The 22264-nt window shown below is 55.7% G+C and overlaps 1 protein-coding gene across 2 annotated transcripts in view; it reads right to left on the bottom strand.

The window, feature by feature from the left end:
- Positions 1 to 214: 214 nt before the first annotated feature.
- LOC117652988 (anion exchange protein 2) overlaps positions 215 to 22264 on the bottom strand; it is a 34868-nt gene continuing 12818 nt past the window's right edge. The window contains exons 2-24 of one of the 2 annotated variants that reach the window (XM_034398294.1): positions 14565 to 14811; positions 14016 to 14206; positions 12574 to 12731; positions 11952 to 12097; positions 11706 to 11874; positions 10903 to 11093; positions 10124 to 10453; positions 6757 to 6962; positions 6300 to 6389; positions 5594 to 5716; positions 5311 to 5511; positions 5130 to 5234; positions 4842 to 5046; positions 4547 to 4759; positions 4324 to 4472; positions 4047 to 4241; positions 3829 to 3971; positions 3577 to 3742; positions 3248 to 3504; positions 2942 to 3156; positions 2638 to 2846; positions 2392 to 2562; positions 215 to 2295 (exon numbers count right to left, since the gene is read on the bottom strand). In XM_034398294.1, the coding sequence (XP_034254185.1) occupies positions 2224 to 2295; positions 2392 to 2562; positions 2638 to 2846; positions 2942 to 3156; positions 3248 to 3504; positions 3577 to 3742; positions 3829 to 3971; positions 4047 to 4241; positions 4324 to 4472; positions 4547 to 4759; positions 4842 to 5046; positions 5130 to 5234; positions 5311 to 5511; positions 5594 to 5716; positions 6300 to 6389; positions 6757 to 6962; positions 10124 to 10453; positions 10903 to 11093; positions 11706 to 11874; positions 11952 to 12097; positions 12574 to 12731; positions 14016 to 14206; positions 14565 to 14811 (4152 nt within the window). In that variant the 3' untranslated portion in view covers positions 215 to 2223. The remainder of the gene's footprint in view (positions 2296 to 2391; positions 2563 to 2637; positions 2847 to 2941; positions 3157 to 3247; positions 3505 to 3576; positions 3743 to 3828; positions 3972 to 4046; positions 4242 to 4323; positions 4473 to 4546; positions 4760 to 4841; positions 5047 to 5129; positions 5235 to 5310; positions 5512 to 5593; positions 5717 to 6299; positions 6390 to 6756; positions 6963 to 10123; positions 10454 to 10902; positions 11094 to 11705; positions 11875 to 11951; positions 12098 to 12573; positions 12732 to 14015; positions 14207 to 14564; positions 14812 to 22264) is intronic. The other variant, XM_034398295.1, reaches the window with a different exon arrangement.

Here is a 22264-nt window from a genome sequence, read left to right as displayed (position 1 = left end):
TCTCCCTGTTCCCCTCTGATCAAAACTTGGAGGGTACACTGCCCCTGCGGGCGTGAGAGAAGCACGATGCAGTGCCAAACAAGTTTGTACATACCGTCCCCCTCTGTAGCCCTGGGAGTGACTTAAGATTCCAAAGAGTGTTATGCTTGCTGCTCGGTGAGAGAAACAGCCTTAGTCAAAACTGACAAACACGCAGTAAATAACAGGGTGAAAATTCATAAAAAATAAATAAGTTTTATTTTTAACATACATTGATCAACTTCAATTAACATAAAAACAAAAGTATTGATTATAAATTAGTAATACTGATGTTTATAAAGGCTTAGATGTCTTCTCACTAGGATATGAAGCCTTCATGAAAAGAAAAGTTATTATGACACACTGATATGAAAAGTCATGTGACTGGATGCTACATTCAATTTCCTGGAAATGGTTTTAATGAGAGGAGAAGGACAGTCCAAGTATACTCTCACTAAACCACTAAGACATAAGCTCATAAAATAATTACTCAGAAGGGGTAAGAACTGAACCATTTAAATTGGAAAATCTTTAAGCTTCTCTTTAATGAAGGTATCCTCATATGTTTTTAAAAAATTAAGTAACTTCCATAAAATTAAGGACAGACAAACCGCTTTTATTACTAGTAGCCAACAATTGCCATCATACCACATCAATTTCATTCCAGCAATTTTCTTAAACTTTTTAATTTCTTAGGAATTAATCCTGGAGGAATGTGTTGCAAGTCGCATCAATGTACTACATCCAATTGGAAGGAAGTTTCCTCCTTGTGTCCATTGGAGCAATTTTGAAATATGGACTCATGACATAAGTTGCAGTGACTGGCATGGTTGCAATGTGCCATGGACACATTTTGTTTGAGCCAAAATACAACAAAGTATGAGGGCGTTTTACAGGCGGAGAAATTTGAGAAATTTCATACTTTAAACCTAGAAGAAAAATAATACTCTATAATTCTTTCCTAATAGCACCTCTTCACAATCTACTCCACCAGCTATCACTTCACAAAATGTTTGTTTGAATTAGAAATACAGTATTTTTAAAATACAATAATACAACTCTTGAAAACAAAATATACAGTGAATAGACTGCTCACATAGTAACCTTTTCATCTACCTACAGCAGTGGGTACCTCTCTGGTGCAATAGAATTTTGTTTGATTGAGTTGGCATGCTTCCAATTTTTAATGGCAGCAACTTACCAACTATTAAAGCAATAGAAGTGCTTTGTTACTTTGCTTGCAACTGTTATAGCTGCAGCTTGGTTTGAATATTCCACAGAGTATTGAAAAATGTCAAGGTTTCATTAAACTAATCAATACAAGATTTTAGAGTAATAGCACCACAATTCAAACCCAATTGCTGATATTTTAACGACAAGTTGCCAATATCACAAGGACAAAGCATTGGGCAGAAGATGCATTTTCTTTTCAGGGCATGAGTGGAACAGAAGATTATTCAAAATGTTTATCACAGGATTGGTGTACTACATGGGGGAGGCAAAAGAACAAGACAGGAACCTTGGGGAGTTTGTTGAAGGGAACCATTATACCATAGTGTGACTTATCATTGAAAAATCAAATGTACAATTTTACAATTCCCTACTGCGTTACTATCATTAGTGACATTTTGTTGAGCCACATGCATCACAAAATTCATTTAATGTTCCTTACAACTCCTCAAAATAAGTATTCATATATAAATCTAATAGAGTAATAATATACTGTAAAGGCACAATCCAAAATTACATAAATCTACATAAGGGTAAAGGTTTTTAGCATCACAGGAAATTTTACATAAATACTGGTATAACTATTTTCAAATATATTGAGCTATTCAAAGTAAATAAATGTTTCTAAAAGAGGTACATAGAAGGTACATAGATGATTTTTAGAAGATTACTGCAGAAAAAGCTACAAGTGATGAATCAACAGAATCACAAAACCATAATAGAAAGATTTATACTGAATAATAAACATCCAGAGGCACGTGTAAATCATTTCAGTCACACTCTACACAGCCCAGACATACTCTTATTTAATCACAGCAACCTAAAATTTCTTACTTTACTGAATGGTACGTACATGCTTCAGAATGCAATATGCATCATTGAAAGATGAATTATATCTAACATTATAATATTGGAATTCATAGCCAAGGAGACCAATCACATTACAAAAACAATGGTTGGAAAGCTGACTTTATCCTAAACTGGAAGTGGAGCTTCAGCATAGAAGTCAGGTTCATCATCGTCATCATCAGGTTTGCTACTATCCAGCTTCAGAGAGAAATAAGAACAAAAGAGTTTCTTTTTAGTTCTTATACTAAGAAAATTACAAATTACTGTTAATTATGTATTTTGTGTGGTACTTACAGCTCGCAGTTCAATGGGAGTAAAGACACGAGACAGTTGTGCACGCAATGGAACCATCAGTAATAAAAAGAAGGGGAATGCTAGAGACAATTGGGTCGACTTTACAACCCAAAGAGCCACTAGACAAAGCAATTGAATGAGTGTATAAAGGTGCATTTTGGCTGTTGCAACCTGTCAATGAAAGAAATTTAAACGTAAGACTTCCTAGCAGGTAATAAAGCTGGATGTGACAGGCAAGATACTTACCCTTCGCACATAAGAAATTGAAGTGTGATGTTTCACAGGCATAAAGAATAGTTTGAGGCGGTCAAAAAATTGAATGCCTGCTATAGAGGATATGCCCATGTATAAAAACACACCAAATAGAACAGACATTGGCACAAGCCTCAATAAGGGTGACATTAAAACTGACAGCCCCACCATAGTGGCAACAAGCAGAGAACTGAGTCGTTGTTCTGAAACATGTCAAAGCCCATGTTATAGTTTACTAGCCGACAAAACTTAATTGATTTAAATGAGATAGGTGTATGACTTGTTAAATAAAAGCTACCTTTGACCTCTATGATGTGTGGTTTGTCACCAGGAGCATGAGTTCGTGACATGACAGTTACGGCTGAGACATGAGCCACAGACCGCACTGTGGCTGCGCACACCCACGGGGCTCCCATAAAGCCACATCCCATATTGAGAATACATATCAGTACTATGTCTAGATGGAAACCCGAGCCTTTCTGCAACTTTCTTTCTTCTTTGTCAATAATAAGCCTAAAAGAAACAAAAAAAAATACAACAGCATAATGAAAGGCATGTTATTTAGTATCATAACGTAAATGATGCATGCGTGTTATTGACTTACTCAGAAATGTGAGTTTCCATGAAGAGTAAAATGTAGATGAGTAAAGCCGGCACTGCACATGCAAACATCACCCACCATGCTATAGGTCCTTCTCTCCCAACAGGAGATATAATCCAGCCTCTTATGTCCGGGTTGGTTGGTGACAGGCCTGCTGGCACCTTCAGTTTCTCCGTGTAAGTCCCAGGGATGAGGTAGTCCAGCAAAACCATAGCAATGATGGCAATGGGAACACCAAAGTCTCCCAATGCTCTCCTTGCCTACAAGAAAATTAAATATGGTGAAATAAGGCAAAAATGAATTAGCATATTACAGTGAGCGTGAATACTTACACTTCGGCCAAGAAACTTGCTGTTACGAAATCGTCGCAAATAATAAGCTATGAAAAAGGTGCCAAGAGCCAATATCGTACAAAATAGTGCAGTATTGGGTTGATTTTTTACTGGACCCTCACGAACACTTGGGTATCCTTTGGCTACAGAAACATTAGTGTTCATCCTGAAAGCAAATCACAATGAATAGTCACAAAACAGCCATTCTTTTTTTTTCTCTCTTCAACTCATTCCTGTTAGGTGAGGACTTACACAACAGCTTTGGCTCCAGCAAATGCATCTTCATAGTCATGACTACCTGTTGCATTTTCAGCTCCCGCCCAGGTACCAAATACATACTTTCCAGATCCCTCACAGTAGTCATCCAGAGACATGAGAGGGTGAATTTCATAAATCTGAATGATATAAGTTATTAAATGCAATCTCAACATATGATTAAAACAAATAAATCACACAAAATAATTATTTACCTTGAAAAGCTTCATCACACTTTCCACAATATATATAATGCAGATGAGGGAAGCAAATATTTCTTCAGTGAATCGAGTGAAAACTTTCACAAACACACTCCCTTCCACACAGCTCACTAGAAATGCTATGATGAAAAGCCAAATGCCTATGTATACTCTCATTGTAAGGTACTCAATTCCATAGGCAGTACACATCTGAAAGTAAAGACAGAAAGCACCATTACTGTTTGTAAAGGCTAATGACCAAATTAATTCAGACCAAAACAGGTCAACTCACATTAAATAAACTTTCATCAAAAAGCAATAGAGGTCCAGTGGCACCAACAATTACAAGAGGCTGCCCAGACATGAGGGCAAACATTACTCCAGCAACAGATGTGGCAACTAATGTTTCCGAAATACCTATCATATTTTGAGTCTTATCAGCTACAAAAAAATATATATCATTAAAATGAGGAATGAGAATTGAAGAAGGAGAAAAGATAAAAATTGTTTCATACCCATTAAGCCACCAAAGGTGATAGACGCAGACAAAGCTGCAAAATACATGAAAATTGCAGCAGCAATTGTCTGCAGATTCATGCCGTCTTTGAAATCAGACCAGTAGTAAGGGTAGCGTCTTTTCAAATCATTCACCAGTCCCCCCCATGGTCTCTTGGTGCGTCTGAGGGGATCAGGACGAAGGGCCTTCTTTGCAGCTAGTTCAAGAAGAGCTGAAATAGTTCGATCAAAAGTTGTAGCCCAAACTTTCTAAGGTTTTTTTACTTGTGTGAATTCCCATATTATATTCTTTACCTTTTTGAGCATCATCTGTTTCAAGATATTTGTTTGTTTTCCTACGACGTATGGCATCACTCTTTGCCTTGATGTCATCAAAGGGAATAAGATCTTGTCGTTCCCAATCTCCAGGAGGCAACACAATACTGCAGTCCAGGAAGTCATTTATGGCAGACAATAGCTCAGTTCTATGTTCAGCTTTGTAAGCTATTTGGTGAAATTGCTGCAAACACAGAATCAAACCCATTTTGTCAATCATATTTAAATTAACATATTTTGAAAACATGAAATATTGTGATATTTTACCTTATTGGCCATCAAAGTAGAGAGGGAGCGTCCAATTTCATGGTAGTCCATGTCAGCATTTATAGGACCAAGTAGAATGAAAACAAATCTAACAGGGATTGACACCTAGGGAGAGAGAGAGAGAGTTGAATAAGACATTCACAATGCTTGCTGTACAGGTGACCCAAGGAAATTTTAGTACCTCAGTGATGGTTGGCATTAAGGCACCTTCAGACAACCGGACAAAAGCAATAGTCGGCTGCTCCAGAAAATCCACTGAGCCAACCAAAACTGTAGTTGCCTCTGCTCCAACAGGTATCCTTTTAAAAATAGTTTCGTTGGTCCCCTTTCTATTTAGGTCCTCTGTTGATGAACTGTAAGTCGTTTCTTCTTTCATGTCAATCTGCATAATCAACAAAAATACATGTAGTAGCAAATTAAATTTCCTCATCTCTGCACCACTGCAACAGTAAAAGTTTGCTCACCACAAGACTGTCTTTGTGTTTCCCATCACTATGGTTTGATGAGTTATTGCACCCATCCTTCACAGCGGAGTTTATGTTTGTTTGAGAAGGGATGATTCGTGGTTTTTTGTCATCATGCAAATTCTGGAAAGAAAAATGGTTGATAACATTTAAGTCGATAGGGTTTGAAACCAAAAAAAATCTCTTGCATTCTCTACCTTTTCTCTAAGAATCATAATCTCATGAATGAAAATTTGAAACCAATTCACTAGTATTAGAATAAGCTGGTGAAAGCATGCAGTGAGCTCATCCACACCATGAGAGAAAGGCACCCTTCTCTCAGCTCAACACTATACAGACAACTTGTCTTTGTAAAGCCACAAAAACAAAAGAAAAGGATACAAACAAAAATTGTCACCAAAACCAATCAGGTATAATAATTGCTTGTTTCATGAACGAAACAATTTTCCGCTAGCTCTGCTACACTATCCTGTGGAAAGCAATGAACACTTCCACACGAAACAACTTATTCAAGAGAGGCTGAGAGCCTTTTAAGTTAAACGCTCACACATTGTCTTCAAAGAGGTTTTTTTTTGTGTTTTTTTTTTTCGCTCACTGTGCATCTAGCATGGCCAGAATAATTCAAGCAGAAAGAAGGGAAAATAAAAATATAGAGAAGACATGAGTTTTGCTCAGCAAAGCTAGTCAGGCGAAACTAGAGAATTACATATGAAGATGCTCGGTAGTAGTAAGACTCGCAGTCATCTGGTTCTGCACAGATGGGACAGCGACCCGCTTCCGCTGCAGCAGCAAGGGACTGGCACCAAAGGAGTGGCAATGAGTTTGAGGAAGGTCAAGTGGGAATTTTTGTCCAAGGGACACAGGAAACAAATAGAAGTCAAGGAAAGAAAGAGATGTCACCCAAATAAGCCCAGGCTAGTGCGACTCACTCTCTCACTAGAGCAACGTTAGTACAGCAATTCAGTATGAGATTGAAACACAACGGTCGGAGCATACTGTTTTGTTTCCGACAGGGTGAAAATAATTTAACTTTAACAGGCACAAGACACACACAAAGAAGAAAGAGTTCATATGGGGGGTCACACAGGTTGAGCAACACCACTCTCCACCACACGCACAAACACAGACACAGGCACGCCATTCGGAAGGGACTGGCGCCTCACCTGGAGACTCGTGTAGCTCACGGAGGCCTTCTTCATGCCGAAGCGGAAGCGCTCGTGCTCGTTGACGTGGCGATGCCGCAGCAGCAGCGCGCGCATCACCGTCACCCTGTCCTTGGGCCGGATCAGCTCCGAGATGACCATCTGCTCCACGACGCGGTACGCCACGCCGGGCAGGTCGTGCTCCTCGCAGTCCAGCATCACCACGCCTGCGGAAACAACAGCAGAGTGTCGGGTCAGGATTTGGTCTGGTCACTACTGACGCGCCACCGCTGGGAAGGGAGAGGGAGGCAGACGTGGGTCCAGCAGAGGGCAAAAAAGATAATGGACCTGTAGATAGCCACCTGAAAGGAAGCAACAGCCACACTTTGCCCCAGTGGAAAGGCAAAAAGTGCTATGTTGCCCCTGTGGAAAGGCAAAAAGTGCTACTTTGCCCCTGTGGGTAGGCAAAAAGTGCTACGTTGCCCCAGTGGAAAGGCAAAAAGTGCTACTTTGCCCCCTGTGGGTAGGCAAAAAGTGCTACGTTGCCCCTGTGGAAAGGCAAAAAGTGCTACTTTGTAGAGATCTGGGATGGGCCGGCTCGCCGGTGGCCCACCGCTCGGCCGGCGCTGCCCGGCTCGGCTCGGCTCGGCCCGCGCTGGTCAGCCCGGCGGGCCGACACCGGCCCATGGGCCGACGGGCGGCTCGACCTGGCGGCTGGCGGTGCCGGTCAGGCAGCCAGGCAGGCAGGCAACCGTGCTGCTCAGTGCTGCCTGCCTGACGCTGCGCGCGTGAGCGCAGCCGATTGTAAAGGGGAGAGGGGGAAGGGGGAGTCCCGGACATCAGAATAGAATCAGTTGAACCTTGGTTCAAATTTTAATAATCGAAAGTTATTACATATTTGTGTGTGTGTGTGTGGGAGCGGGGGGGAGCATGAGCATGGGATTGATGTCAGTCAGGGCTCCGTAACGTACCGTAACGCGGGTACGTTACAAAATTTGGCTGGTACCGTATCGTTTGATACACGGTTCGTTACGTTTTTGTACCGTGGACCAATTCATCCTCAGTAACGGTTCGGTTACAAACTGTAACGTTACGCTTAAACGTTACCTCAGTAGCGTTACAAATTTTGTCACGATCCGTCACATTTTTGACGCCGCGTTACGTTACAGTACCCGTTCCACCTGTGTACCATAGAGGGATACCGTAAGATGTTCAGTTACCTTTTGGAACGTTACGTATACCGTAACGGGAACTGCTTATGCTTGGGTACGTTACAAACCCCAGCCCCTCGATCGCCCCCCCCCCAAAAAAAAAAAAAAAATTCACAAAGATACACAAATGTTGAGATTGAATGAGTTGTTGAGTGCGTTTTTTAGCAGTTCGAAGATGGAAGAGATGGTCGGCCAATGACCAACCGAAGGACCACTGCAGCCGCGGTGACTCGGGCCAGACCTGAGATCAGGATGCAACAACCTACTGTGTTCCCCCGCCCTCCCGTCTGGTGGTCATGGGGCGTCGCATTGAAAGGGACTCCCGCGCCCGCAACGGAAACCCGCCCGGACCTAGTCAAAATGACAAAGAACTTACAAACGCGAGGCAAGCCCCGCGTCATGGCGCGCACGCCATCTAGCGGCTGGCTCGGGGCGGCGGCAATTCACCAAGTTAGCTTCTCGATGGCGCCCGGTACGGAAGGAGTTGGCTGAAAATCGTCTGCACTCGGTCAGAAGGTCTTCGAGCGAAGTCAAGTCTGAGACGGCGCAAAGAGCATAACAAGACGGCTGCTCGACGGTTTTGAGACGACTTTGAGACGGGAGCCAAACAGAAACAGCGTGAGCGGCGGGCGCGTCCGTGTCTTTTTCTCGTCGCAAAGTGGTCTGCGACTTTATTTATTCGAAATAAAGACGAGAAGCAGACATGCGGTTGAGAAGTTGAGACGGCAATGGGTCCACAGCGAGGAAAACGACGCGGCGGTCGAAAACAAACCGCTCGAGAATCGATCCCCAGACCTTTCGCCTGAGATACCGGTGCTCGAAGCCGAAGGGCCAGAGCGACGTCTGAGAGAGGTGTGGTCTAGTAGAGTGTCATTCTGCCGGCGCGCTCCGAACTCAGCCCTGCTGCGGCCTGCTGGCTGAACGGGCCAGAGTCAGAGTCCAGCGGGCGGGCCCGGGCCCGTCGCCGTCGCAAATCCGTCGCGAACAGCAGACGAGGTGCAGCGTTGCGATGTCGCCCTCATGGGAGACGGCAACACTGCTGGCCGAGCCAAATATCTTCTCCGCTGTCGTAACAAAATAGCGTGAGCTTTTCTCTCCACCGAGGAAATGTTGTCGCCACTTCGGTAGCGGCTCGCGCCCACATTCGTCTGGTTCGTGGTTGGGGCCCGTGGCGGGGTAAGATTTTGACCACGTCACTATGGTGGAAGGGGAAATTTATGGGAGAAGTGGGCAAGGGTAACAGCGGCGAGGGGAGGTGCAGCAGTCTCATTTTCGGGCATTGCTGGAGTAACGTTACATTTCCGTTCCAAACGTGACCGTTCAATGAGTTCCAGCTGGAACGGTTCCGCGTAACGTACCGCAGGGTTAAACCAATCGTTGATAACGTTACTTCTGGGAGATAAGGGTATTGTACCGGTACCACGGCGTCCCGAGAGCTTTGATACTTTTCCCGTAACGTTACAGAACTACCTTTTTCACCGGGTACGTTATGCGTAACGTAACGATGGTTGCTTTGGAACTTGGTCTAAAACTTGTAACGTACCGGGTAACTGATGAAAAGTAACGACAGTTTTGTGACGTTACGGTGCCCTGATGTCAGTTGACGTGCAGTGCACGCAAGGAGTGTCTGCTTTGTTGTGACCCCCTCCCTTCCCCTCTCGTCAGTGCGAGCGAGCCGAGCCGAAGCATCAGCTCAGCTGGGCGGTGCGCGCGCGCGCTGGGCGGCTGGGTCGTTCGCGTCAGCTTCCCGGCTCGGCAGCTCAGCAGGCCCACGGCGGCCCATGGGCTTCTGAGCCGAAGCGTACCTCGGGTGCTTTCGGCTCCGCCCGACAGACCGCCCGAATGACCGCCACTCCAGCTGATACCACTGCCGCAGCGGCGGCAGGCTCGCCGAGCCGGCCCATCCCAGTTCTCTACTACTTTGCCCCTGTGGAAAGGCAAAAAGTGCTACTTTGCCCCTGTGGGTAGGCAAAAAGTGATACTTTGCCCCTGTGCGTAGGCAAAAAGCGCTACTTTGCCCCTGTAGGCGGGCAAAAAGTGCTACTTTGCCCCTGTGGGTAGACAACACTCCTGTCAGCTTAGGTATGCGAAAAGTGCTACTTTGCCCCTTCCTCGGGCCGGCTGTGGATCCACCACTGGAGGGCGGGTGCTCTCACACCGCCTGGTCCGGCGCTTACCCGTCTCGAGGCAGCGGCGCAGGTTGAGCAGCGAGTGGAAGCTGAGCGAGGCGACGTGCGGCCGGCCCCAGCGGTCCGCGCCCTCCTCCACGTGCTCCTCGTACTTGATCCAGCGGGCCGTCTCCTTCCACTCGCGGTCCTCGCCCTCGCCGCACAGCTCGTCCAGCTGCACGAACACCTCGTGCGGCGTGTGGTCGAAGACGCGCTTGCCGAAGCCCAGGCGGTCGCCCGGCAGCGCGGCGTGGGGCTGCGCGTTGCCGTGGCCGGCCGGGCTGCCCTGGTGGAGGATCTTGAAGCGCCGCATGCCCTTCACGTCGTCGAAGCGGTGGCCTGCAAACACGTCAGCGTCAGCTTCGCCGCTTCACCGGATAACTTGGTTCAACGTTTGTCGACAGACTGATTCCGAGAGTCGTTTTCGTCGCCCTGTCGCTCTCGCACCTACACGGGACACCCCATGAGTGCGAGAGTGACTGAGCGACGAAAACGACTCTCGGAATCAGTCTGCAGCCGAGGCTCTCCAGAGCACAGTGGGCCAGAACCCGGTGGAGGCGGCCAAAACTCTAGACGCGTTTTGAGCTCCAGAGTCGCAAAGCAGGACTCTAACCGAACGTGTGACCCCACCAATGGATTGCTCTCCGGACGAGGAATCCATTGGTGGGGTCACACGTTCGTTTCGAGGCCTGTTTAGCGACTCTGGAGCTCAAAACGCGTCTAGAGTTTTGGCCGCCTCCACCGGCTTCTGGCCCACTGTGCAGAGCCCGGCCTCGGCCGCCACTCACTGGTCAGCTTCTCCAGGTCCATCTCGTGCAGCGTGGCGGCCTCCTCGGGGTGCACGCTGGCGCGCCGCCGCTCGGCCTGCTGCGACGCCGGGAACTCGGCCCCGGACCGCTTGCGCCACTCCAAGTCCTCCTGCAGGCTGAACTTCCGGAACCGGTGGTGATGGTGGTGGTGGTGATGGTGGTGATGCCGCCTGCGGGCAAAGAAGGGCAGGTGTCACGACTGGAGCAGCTTCAAGTGGGGCGGGAGAGCGCCCCAAAGGCAGACGATCAACTGATCCACGAAGCGGAAGAAGGGGTTAAGTCGAGTTGATTCAGTGACCTCTTATCAGTCTATCAAGTAAACTTGAGCGAAAATTTGGTCCAAAAATAAGTGTGGTGAGATAAGTCCCATCCTCTTGCATCTATTTTTAGATGACATTCCCCACCTGTTCTCCCACCTGCAAGGTTCAGGCCTTTCTAAAGTGCACGGATTCAACTCGACTTAACGCCTTCTTCCGCTTCGTGGATCAACTGTGGTCCAGCCATTAATCTCAATCGCAATCGCCGTGAGGTAGGCCGCCCGCCGGACAGCTGTGCGTGGAGCCGCCGCCGGTTGCCTATCCCGCACTTCGCAGGCGCTCTGTTCCGCACCGAGCAAGACCACGGCGGCACGGCATGGCGGCAAGGTCCTGGCCGCCGTGGCCTGCTCGTGTACCCGTTAGGCGGGCCGGTGTGTTTACCCTCCGCACCCCGCCCCGCCCCACCCATTCCCACCCCGACGGCGCGACGCTACGCGACGCCAGCCCAGCCAGCCCCGCCCTTACTGCTTTCGCTTGGATCGCCGGTCGTCCTTCGGCGACGAGGCCTGCGGGGTGGAGGCCGCGTCCGGGTCGGTGGCCGAGGCCGAGGCGGGGTCGCGGTGCTCCGGCGTGCTGTCCACGCCGTTGTCCTCCTCGTCCGTGCGCGCCCCGGCCTGCTCCTCCGCGATGCCACCTGCGCGACAAACGAGTTAACTCACAATGTTAAAACAAACCCTCCGCAAAGGCGCGAACTTTCTCCGCTGATCTTACCGATGTGGAACTGCACCCTCTTGAGGGCGTCCGGGGATCCCAGGTCCTGGTACATGGCGGCGCGCTCCGACAGCAGGGCCTCGGACACGCTGTCGCGCCGCTCCAGCTCGAAGTCTGGGTCATCGTCCACGACCTCATCCTTCAGGCTGCGGGGGGCACAGCGGGGCAGAGGCCAAAAACAAAGACATCAGTGACAGACACGTGCTGAGGGACAAATTGGCAAATTCAATTTCCCGGGCTCGGCACGACCGACCCCCGCAACGCTCGGACCAGAGAGGACGCTGCCGGGCTTTTCCAGAATCAGGTCGACGCCAGCGCCGCGGGTGGCTGCGAGGGCGCGGGCCGGGGCACAGTGGGCGACAGGGAGACAAAATTCCAGACGCGTTTTGAGCTTTAGAGTCGCTAAATGGGAATCGAACCGCTCGTGTGACCCCACCAATGGATTGCTCTCCGAACAACGAATCTATAGGTGGGGTCACACGCTCAGTTCGAGTCCCATTTAGCGACTCTGGAGCTCAAAACGCGCCTGGAGTTTTGTCCGCCTCCGCCGGTCTTCTGGCCCACTGTGCGGGGCCCGGCCAGGCCGAGGGGCGAGGCCAATACCAGCCACCCGGACACGCACCTGCCCGCCGGGAGGGTGGTCTCGGTGTCCACGGAGCCTTGGGACTCCCTGGAGTGCTGCGACTGCAGCGACGCGCTGGGGCTGAGCGGGTCCCTCTCCCCCAGCAGGGCGTCCCTCGGCAGCGTCGCCAGTGGGTGTTCCCGCGCCGCGGCCGCGTCCTGGAACACCGGCGAGGCAGAGCACACCGTCAAACCGAACTCGGCAAACCTTGACGCGACGCGAGCTCAGCCTAACGCCCAGAGGACGACGTCGACGGGGCGGTGGAGCGTGGAACGGGGCGGGCAAGACGATAAGCCGTCCCCGGGGGATCACAGCAACAACCTCCCCCTCACCTCCCCCTCCCCCTCCCACTTCCCTACCGGTCGGACGCTATCGCGGAAAAACGGCGCAGCGTGTCCAGCCACTGTGAAATCAAAACGTCGCGCCGCACCGGGGACCGCTGGGGACGAAGACGGGGACGGGAGCGGCGCGAAGGGGCAAGGCAAGGCAGGGCGGGGGTGGGGGCGGGGGCGGATTAGGGACAGGGACAGGGCGGCGAGATGAAAGCAACAGCGCCCGCGTAAAAATACAACCCAATAAAATAAAAATGGGCGAGGCACCCCGCGGCGAATGACATTTTCCACCCCCTCCCTCTCTTCCCCCGCCGGCACCGCGCCACCTGTTCCACCCTAATCCTGCGCAACCCGACGCCGCGCCTCCGAGGTAGGCAACGCCTGCAGACTGATTCCGAGAGTCGTTTTCGTCGCTCTCTCTCTCTCGCACCTGTCCGGGACGCCCCGTGGGTGCGAGAGAGACAGAGCGACGGAAACGACTCCCGGAATCAGTCTGCCGGCGACGCCCCGGGCGCTGCACCGCGTCCCCCGCGATATCTTTTTTCACCGTGCGACGCGAAATAAGGGCGAGGCGGGGCGACGCGGGAAGCACGCCAAGCCATGGGGCCGTGAATATTGAGCCTCGGCCGGAGCGGGAGCAGGTCTCCTTCCTCTCGACCGACCGGAGGCGGGGGCCGTGTCTCCGTCTCCGAGCCCCGCGAGGCGCGCTGGCTTTCAATGGCACTTGCAAGGCTTGCGGCGCAGAGACGGCCGAGAGGAGAGGGGGTGGGGGCTGCTGGACCCGCCGGCAAAGTCTGCACTTTATGATGGCAGAGGATGGAACTTTGGGACCAGCGGACGCCATCGGCTGCATGCAAAGGAAGACGACGCACAGTGGGCCAGAAGAGCGGCGGAGGTGGCCGAAACTCTAGACGCGTTTTGAGCTCCAGACAGCACTCGAACCGAACGTGTGACCCCACCAATGCATTGCTCTCCGAACGAGGAATCCATTGGTGGGGTCACCACACGTTCGGTTCTGGTCCTGCTTTAGAGACTCTGGAGCTCAAAACGCGTCTAGAGTTTTGGCCGCCTGCACCGGTCTTCTGGCCCACTGTGGCAACTGCGGCTCACCTCGGAGGGCGTGGCCGTGGAGGGCGCCGAGGCCGTCAGCGAGTCGCCGCTCTCGCTGATGGAGGGCCGCGGCGAGGAGGCCGAGGAGGAGGCCAGCTGTCGCCTCATGGAGCCAGAGCCGGACCGGGAGCGCGAGTGGAGGCGCATGGGCTTGAGCGGGGAGTGGGTGTGCTGGTAGCTCTTGCGCCGGACTGGGGACAAAACAAGAAAGGTCAAAAACAGTGCAATCGGCGCACGGTGGGCCAGAGAGGACCGGCGGAGGCGGCCAAAATTTCAGACGCGTTTTGGGCTTTAGAGTCGCTAAATGGGACTCGGGCCGCACGTGTGACCCCACCAATGGATTGCTCTCCGAACGAGGAATCCATTGCTAGGGTCACACGTTCGGTTCGAGTCCCATTTAGCGACTGGACCTCAAAACGCGTCTAGAATTTGGGCCGCCTGCGCCCGTCTTCTGGCCCACTGCGAACCAGTAACATTTCTCACAAAACGGTTGCCAACACTAGATGTCGGTGTGCACGCTGCCGCACGCTGCAACCCGTTTCTACTCACAGCTGAGGTCCTCCTCCTGGAAGCGGCGCGCCGCAGGGCCTGGTCCCGCCACCGCGGCGTCGTAGCCATCGTCGTGGGCGCCGAACGCCGGCGCGGCGTCTGGCTCTGGGGCCGGCGAGGACGCGGACGGGGGCCCGCTGACGGACAGCCGGGCCAGGCTGAACTTGTCGCTCGAGCCCATGGCGAACACCTTCTCCATCTCCTCGTCCAGGGTGGGCGCGTCCGGGTCGTAGTCCGGGCCATGGCTCTGCAACGGCGAGAAGGAAGGGCGGGTCAGACGGGGCTGGCAGCCAGCTATCGATTCGCAGTGTATTTCGGAGGGCCGCTGGACCACGAGCAGGGTGAACGGCAGCCGGCCGAGTCGGGCCGACCCGACATTATGCAGACATGCAAATGACGGCATCGCGAATAATCATTCCGCCAAGACTGCGGTGACGTCACGGGGTCGCCACGGGGACGGGGCCATCTCAAAATGTCAAAATCCGCTCCAGCAGACTGATTCCGAGAGTCGTTTTCATCGCTCTGTCTCTCTCGCACTCGTGGGCGTCCCATGGTGCGAGAGAGGCGGAGCGACGAAAACGATTCCCGGAATCGGTCTGCCGCACTGGCGCTGCGGCGCTGCGCGTGACCGCGTGGGCGGCGATGCTCTCTTTATTCGTGCTCTTGCTTGTCGTTGCCGCTCGCCTCCACACTCGGTGCGCGGCGCGCGCTCCGAACCCGAAATAGCCCCGACGGCCCGACGGCACGGCCACGGCACTACCACTCCAGTTGGCGCCCCAGCGCCCCGCGGCGCCGAGCGCGCCAATCCGACGCCGCCGCCGACGCCTCCAGCACTGGAAGCCGCCAGCCAGCCGGCTCACTCTGTCTCTCTCGCACTCGTGGGGCGTCCCGCACAGGTGCGAGAGCGACAGCCGCCAGTTTTGGCAGTGCACCAGAGCCGGTGAGAGCGTCCTCAGCGCGCCGCGGCCTTGAGTCCCTGCAGCGGCTGAACAGTGTGTCCGCGCGGTGGGACTAGAGACCTAGAGACTGACGGAGAAGCGCGGGCGCCGATAAGCGCACCAACAGTTTCTCATACTCCTCGCGCGCGGCCGGAGAGCTGTCTCATATTCCAGACAAAATGGCGGCGCACGCACTTAACGGCTGGAGAAGGTTTTTCGGTCACAGCTTCGAAACCGTTCTAGATAGAGGGGTATAGTAAGCGAGCCGATTGTAGGTCTCTGTACAAGCTACAATCGGCTCGCTTACTGTACCACTCTAACTTGAACGGTTTTCGAGCTGTGGCCGAAAAACTGTTCGGTCTGTCTGCTGCGCTCCGCCCCACCTTACCGCACCGCTCTCTGCTCCGCTCCCTGTTCCCTCCCCGCTCCCCTCTGGGCCGGCCCAGACAAAATGGCCGCCAGCGCGCGACGGCGCCCGCGCTTCTCCGTCAGTCTCTAGGTCTCTAGGTGGGACGGGCCGACGGAAAGTGGTTGGGCAATTTACGGCGATGCACGAGATGAGATACCACAGGCAGGCACGGGCCGAACCACATGGGTCAAAATCCGCGCGCAGACTCGGCGCTGCTCTCGGCGTCGTCCTCCACGCGGCCACGTCATCCTCGGCGGGGTCTTCGGACGGCCCCGTTTTGCACGCGGCCCGGCCCGGCGCACAGTGGGCCGGAAGACCGGTGCAGGCGGCCAAAATTCTAGACGCGTTTTGAGCTCCGAGCCGCTGAACAGGACTCAAACCGAGCGTGTGACCCCACCAATGGATTCCTCGTTCGGAGAGCAATCCATTGGTGGGGTCACACGTTCGGTTCGAGTCCTGTCCAGCGACTTTGCAGCTCAGAACGCGTCTAGGATTTTGGCCGCCTACACCGGTCTTCTGGCCCACTGTGTGGCGGTCTGACACTGACCCCGCCACGGCCGCGGCGGCCGGCGGGCGAAAGCAAGGCGAAAGTTCTGGTCGAAATGTTTAAGCTCGTTAGGGGCGGCGCGGCGGCAGGGTAGCAGCCACCGGGGCGGCGTGCCTTGTGGGGGAGTTAGCCGTGCGGGGCTCACGCCGTGAGCCGTGAGCCACAAACCGCCGAGCCGAGCCGCCTGGGCCTGCCTGACCCAGCGGGGCGTTGCCAGGCAGCCAGCCAGGCAGCCAGGCACGGCCCAGGCAGGACTTCCCCGCCTCCACCCTCCCCGCCACGCCTCCTGGATAGACACAAAGGTTGGGGTCGTGAACCGCCAAGCGCGCCAAGCCATCGGCAACCTTGCTTGGGGCGTTTGCGGCTTAACTTGGCGCGGCATGAGGTATGAAAAGGCGGCGGCGGCGGCCGGGCTGGCTAACAAGCCGGGCACACCTCGGCAGCGCCTGGCAGCGCCCGGCAGCGCGCAGCAGAGCCTTTCAAACAAACTTTGCCCCTCGTTTAAAATTAAAGCGTCCTTTTCAGCGTGCGGGCCGACCCGGACGCGCGGGAGAGGGGGAGGGAGGAGCCACGGCCACGTCGGCAGTGTCAGTGCAGTCGCAAAGCGGACTCCAGTGCCCAGGTCGGCCCCTGCAGAGCAGCCCCACCACTTGTCACTCACAGAGCCCCAGAAACAACACACACAGTCGATACGTCTGTCTCGAACATCACCGCCTCGGCCAGGCCTGGGCCCCGCAGAGTCCGCAGGGGGGCGGCCCCCTCTCGCTCCCATCGCAGTGCCTCTCACTCCCACACGCGCCAAGGTAGAAGGTAGCGCCGCCAGGCACAGCCGCCAGGCACAGCCGCCAGGCCCACCGCGCTCCGGGCACCAAAATCCGTTATCACGCCCAACATCTCTGCTCGGAAAACAAAGTTTGCCGAACCTCTCTCCCTCCCTCCCCCTTTCCCTCCGCGAACCGCGATGGCCGCGGTGTTCTTGGAGTCGTCCTTTCTCCCCGCCCCGCCCCGCCCCGCCCCGCCGCGGCCGCGCGAGTCGCAAATCGCGAGTCGCGATGCCGATGCCACCCCGCGACCTTATCTCCGTATACTTTCATGGCATCGTTTGGACCTCGCAGTCACGCCACCGCTGCGCCGCTACGCCGCTGTGCCACCGCCACTGTGTTGTACCAACCTACCCGGCCATTCGGTGCGCCGCGCTCAGCCGTGCGCCATTGCCGCTGCCAACATTCCGCACACAAACACACCCAGGGCTGCTCCCGGCCGCAATATTAGTTCGCAGCGACTCGCTCTCCATTCGGCGCTCCACGCTCCGCATCGCAGCCCGCGTGTACACTGCCGCCAGCGCTCTGGCGCACGGTACTGTGCGTACACACGGCACTGTCGAAAATGACGAGGGAATTAGTGGGAGCGGTGCGCGCGTTACAGTGGGTCGTCGTCGTCGCCGGGTTGCTGCGACGAGTTGAGGGGCGGCACGGCAGTGCTCGTTCACAGTCGGGCGATCGAGAGAGTCGTTTTCGTCGCTCTGTTTCTCTCGCACCTATAACGGGGCGCCCCACCCCGTGAATGGAAGAGAGACAGAGCGACGAAAACGACTCCCTGAATCAGGTTGGACAAACGAGGCGACTCGACCGAGAATCGGCTGCAGACTGATCGGCGCGCCGTGACGGGGGAGCGCGGTGCGGGGCGGTGCGGGGCCATGACGCCGCCAAGACGGCCGTCGCCGTGCTCCTCCGATGCCGCCGAGGCACGCGCCACTGAATCAACAGCGTCATCCGCGCCACCGGCCTCCACCCCGCCGAGAAACTACAAACTGCGTTTGGCGGAGTTGGCCGGGCGGCACGCAAGGCCGAGCCGCGGGGGATTTGGGAGGGGGTGGGGGTTCCGCCCTGCCCTGCCAGTGTCTGTGTGATTGTGGCGGCAAGATGTATGACGGAGTGATAATCCCGAGGGCTGAGCTAAGCCCGCTGCGCGTGGCAGGGGCAGGCGGGGGCTGAGGCGGGGGTTGGGGTAGGGCAGGCCTGCAGCGCTTAGCCCAGCCTAGCCCAATTCAGCCCAGCGCCTCCACCCCGTTTGCCAGTCCCCCGTTCTCCGTTTCGCCGGTTCAAGCTGCGAGTTCTCTCTATTGATTCTGCCTCCAGCAACAGTTTCCGGGGACGGCACCGCAGCAGCCCTTGGCCCTCGACGCGCACGCCGCGCGCACCCACCTCCTCGCCGTCCTGGCCCTGCCCGGCCCTGGCTGCCCTAACCCTGGCCCCACCACGACCTCGCCCCGAGCGGGGGAGCCCTGGGAGCAGGGGCCTCGCCGCGGTGCCGCCGTGGTGCCGCCCCGTCCCGGACTCGGCCACGCGGCCACGCGGGACCGAGATGACAAACGGCCACGGGCACAGGCTGGAGCGGCTGGAAGGGCTGGAGCGGGGCGGGGCGCAGAGAATCGACCAAACTTTCGTCTCCCACTCGATAAAACGCCAGGGACATTATCTGAAAGCATTACATCGCCATCAACATCAACAAAAAAGAGGATCGGGGACTGCGACGCGAGGAAAACCATGGCGGCCCTCGACATAATCGCCCTACAGGCACCCCATTTCTTTATTTCCTTTGGTGTCCCGGCCAGACCACCGGTAGGCTGCGCGGCACGCACTTGGATCCCAATTTCCGGGGCACGAACGCGGAGATAAGGGCGGATAAACGCGCCTTTGGTTCCGAACCCGGAGCACAATGGCGCGGCGTGGGACCGGCGGACGCCGAGCGGACGCCGAGCGGACGCCGCCACCGGAAGTGAGAGTAAGGGGCGATCGCGGGGGTCGCGGACTCGCGGGGCTCGGAAGGGGAGGGGGATTCCCTCGCCCGACTCGAACGTCCCCGTCAACCTCCCGGACACGGCCGCCAGTGGCGCGGACGGCGCCGTCGTCCTACCTGCGGGGGTGGCTGACGGCTCCCGGTGGAAGAGGTGGCCCCGCCGTCGTCGCCGCCCCGGCCGCACGCACGCGGCACGCGCTCCCCCTCGGCGCCTGACAGTCCGCCCGGCCGTGCGCACGCTTCGGTCACGACGGGCACGCGAGGGCGCGGGGGCGCGGCGGGCGGCGGCCTTCGTCGGCAGCCTCAGAGGATCGTCCGAGGCCGCGTCGGTCCGAGGCTGAGGCCCTGCGCGTCCGAGGGGTCCGAGGCCATCCGCACCGCTCCCCACGGCGGCACTGTGTGCTGTGGGGCGGCTCGGCCCAGGGCCCAGGCGCTCCGGCCTGGCGTAGCCTGGCGGCGGCCCGCCCCCACCACGCCAACCCCCGGCACCGCCCCCCGCCCCCACCACACCTACCCGTCGGGCCGTTACCGCTCGGCGACGAGTAACGCACAACGCACGGCGCCAAAACGGGCCGCACGCGCGGGGGCGGGGAGGGGGTGAACAAATCAAGCCGCTTACGAGGAAACAGAGCCGACATTGGGAGGCTGCGCGGTGGGGCCCACAGTGTGCCCCACACGCACCGCACCTGCAATCAGACCGGCAGCTCGCCCACAGCCTCCCTTCCCAGAAAACGAGACGAGACTCAGGGAGCTCCAGCGGGAACAATCAAGGGAAAGGATTCCACGCGCCGTGGGCGCAGAAAGGGGAGGGCGGGCAGGGCCTTGAGGATGTAAGCAGGGAAAAACTTGGGGGAAAGACTGCGAGACGCACACAGAGTGGATCAAGTAAATACCCGCCCCTTTGCAACTTCCACGACGACCTCGTCCCGGCCCTCTCCGTTACCCTCTCCGGCTCATTTGCAAACGCACATCGGGCGGCGGGGCGTGGCAGGGCGTGGCAGGGCGCGGTCGCTTCGATCGCAGTGTTGGCAAGTACGCTCACGTCGGGCCCTAACAGCTCGGCTCGGCGTGGCTCGGCGTGGCTCGGCGTGGCTCGGCAAGGCGCTAGGCTAGGCTAACAGTCCGCGCCGTGGCGGGCTGGGAAAGGGCGCCGTTGACGGCGTTAGGGTAGGCTTCCTTCCGTTTACTCTGCGGGACAACATCGCCCCGCCCCGCCCCGCCACCAGGAAGGCAAAGGGGTGGGAGGTCACGGACGCATTCCAACCCCCTCGGCCAGGCCGAGCCGGCAGACTGTTTCCGAGAGTCGTTCGCGTCGCTCTGCCTCTCTCGCACCTAAACGGGACGCTCCGTGAGTGCGGGAGAGACAGAGCGACGAAAACGACTCTCGGAATGAGTCTGACGGCCCGGCCAGGCCCGGCCAGGCCCTTACCGAAGGGCGGCCACGTTCCAGCTTCCAGCAGATCGACTGGAGCAGCCATCAGTTTGATTGGCTGGCCACCGCACAGCTGCCGCGCGGGGCCGGCCCCGGGCCCTCACCCTAACGGGCGCAGACGGCCCGGCACGGCCCGGCAGGCTGGCTTCCACCCCAGCAGGCCAGCTTCCACTCCAGAAGGCACACAGCGGCTTCGGAAGCTTCACACTTTAGCACGGCCTCATCCGTCCAGAGGGGCCCGTCTCAAGCATGAAGGATCATGTTCTAGTGCAGCGGTTCCCAACCTTTTTCGGTTCGCGACCCCAAATTTGTAGCCAAAAATTTACGCGACCCCCAGAAAAAATTTCGCGACCCCACGCGACCTCTCCTTTAGCATGCCTTTGTTACGGAGTGTGATAATCCGCCTTAGTTTGGAAGCAGTATTGTCTCAAAGTTGATCAAAACGGGCACAAATGTCTGAAAAATCGTTTTTTGGGCCGACTTTAAGCATCTACTGCGTCTGATCCGAGGCGGTATTTCGTCCTCCCTCAACGGGCAATTGGTCTTTAGACCTTCCTTTTGCATGCCTTTGATACGGAAAGCTATTATCTGCCTTAGTTTGGGAGCAGTATTGCCGCAAAGTTGATCAAAACACGATTTTTCAGACATTTGTGACCGTTTTGATCAACTTTGCGGCAATACTGCTCCCAAACTAAGGCAGATAATCGCACTCCCTAACAAAGGCATACTAAAGGAAGGTTCAAAGACCAATTGCCCGTTGAGGGAGGACGAAATACCGCCTCGGATCAGACGCAGTGGATGCTTAAAGTCGGCCCAAAACACGATTTTTCACGCTTTACCCGTCAGAGGGCCCCGCCCCCCCTCAAGCAATGGAACCGCTGTTCTAGTGGGATGATCCTTAAGGATCCGTCTCTATGATCTTTCCGTAGTAAGATCCGCGGCCCTTTCCAAGGCCCATTTCCGGCGCAACCCGGCAGGGTTCCACTCTGCAAGGACCCCTCTCCGGCAGTGTCTGACTGGACCGGAGCCAGGGGGGCCTAGAGCGCCTCGAGCCGGATGCGCCGTTCATTTTGGCGCCGTTAGGGCAGCCGAGTGGGTGGGGTGCAGCGGGGTGTCGCCTGGGCCCCGGGTGCAGCGGGTGGGGGCGGCCCTGACCTTGAGCGCCCCGCCCCGCCCCGCCCGCGCCGCCCGCCCGCCCCGCGCCGCCCCCGCCCCCTGCCGCAGCACGCGCACCCCGTATCGGTCCAGAACAGCCACCCGCCCGGCAACATGCAGCCCCGGGCCGCTAAGGGAGGCGGTCGCCCCAAGACGCCCTGCCGTGGGGCGGCGACGCCGCGGGGGGTGCGTGGTCGACGCGGGGTCGACGTCGGGGTGACGGCGACGTCGCCGAGACCAAAACGGTGTAATCCATCAACGGCCATTCAATGCCACGCCGCGCTACGCCGCGCTGACACACGAGTCCATCATCGCGGTGGTGGCGGCGTTGTCCGCGAGGCGCTGGCGGTGACGACGCCGCCGCCACGCGCCGCCTGCCCGACGTCACCCTCGTCCTCAGCGCCGCGAGGGTAGGCCGCC

The sequence above is a fragment of the Thrips palmi genome, unplaced genomic scaffold (assembly GCF_012932325.1).
Source record: "Thrips palmi isolate BJ-2018 unplaced genomic scaffold, TpBJ-2018v1 HiC_scaffold_8, whole genome shotgun sequence".
Taxonomy (NCBI): domain Eukaryota; kingdom Metazoa; phylum Arthropoda; class Insecta; order Thysanoptera; family Thripidae; genus Thrips; species Thrips palmi.
The sequence above is the reverse complement of the archived record's forward strand: the minus strand, read 5'-3'. Positions and strand labels throughout refer to the sequence as shown.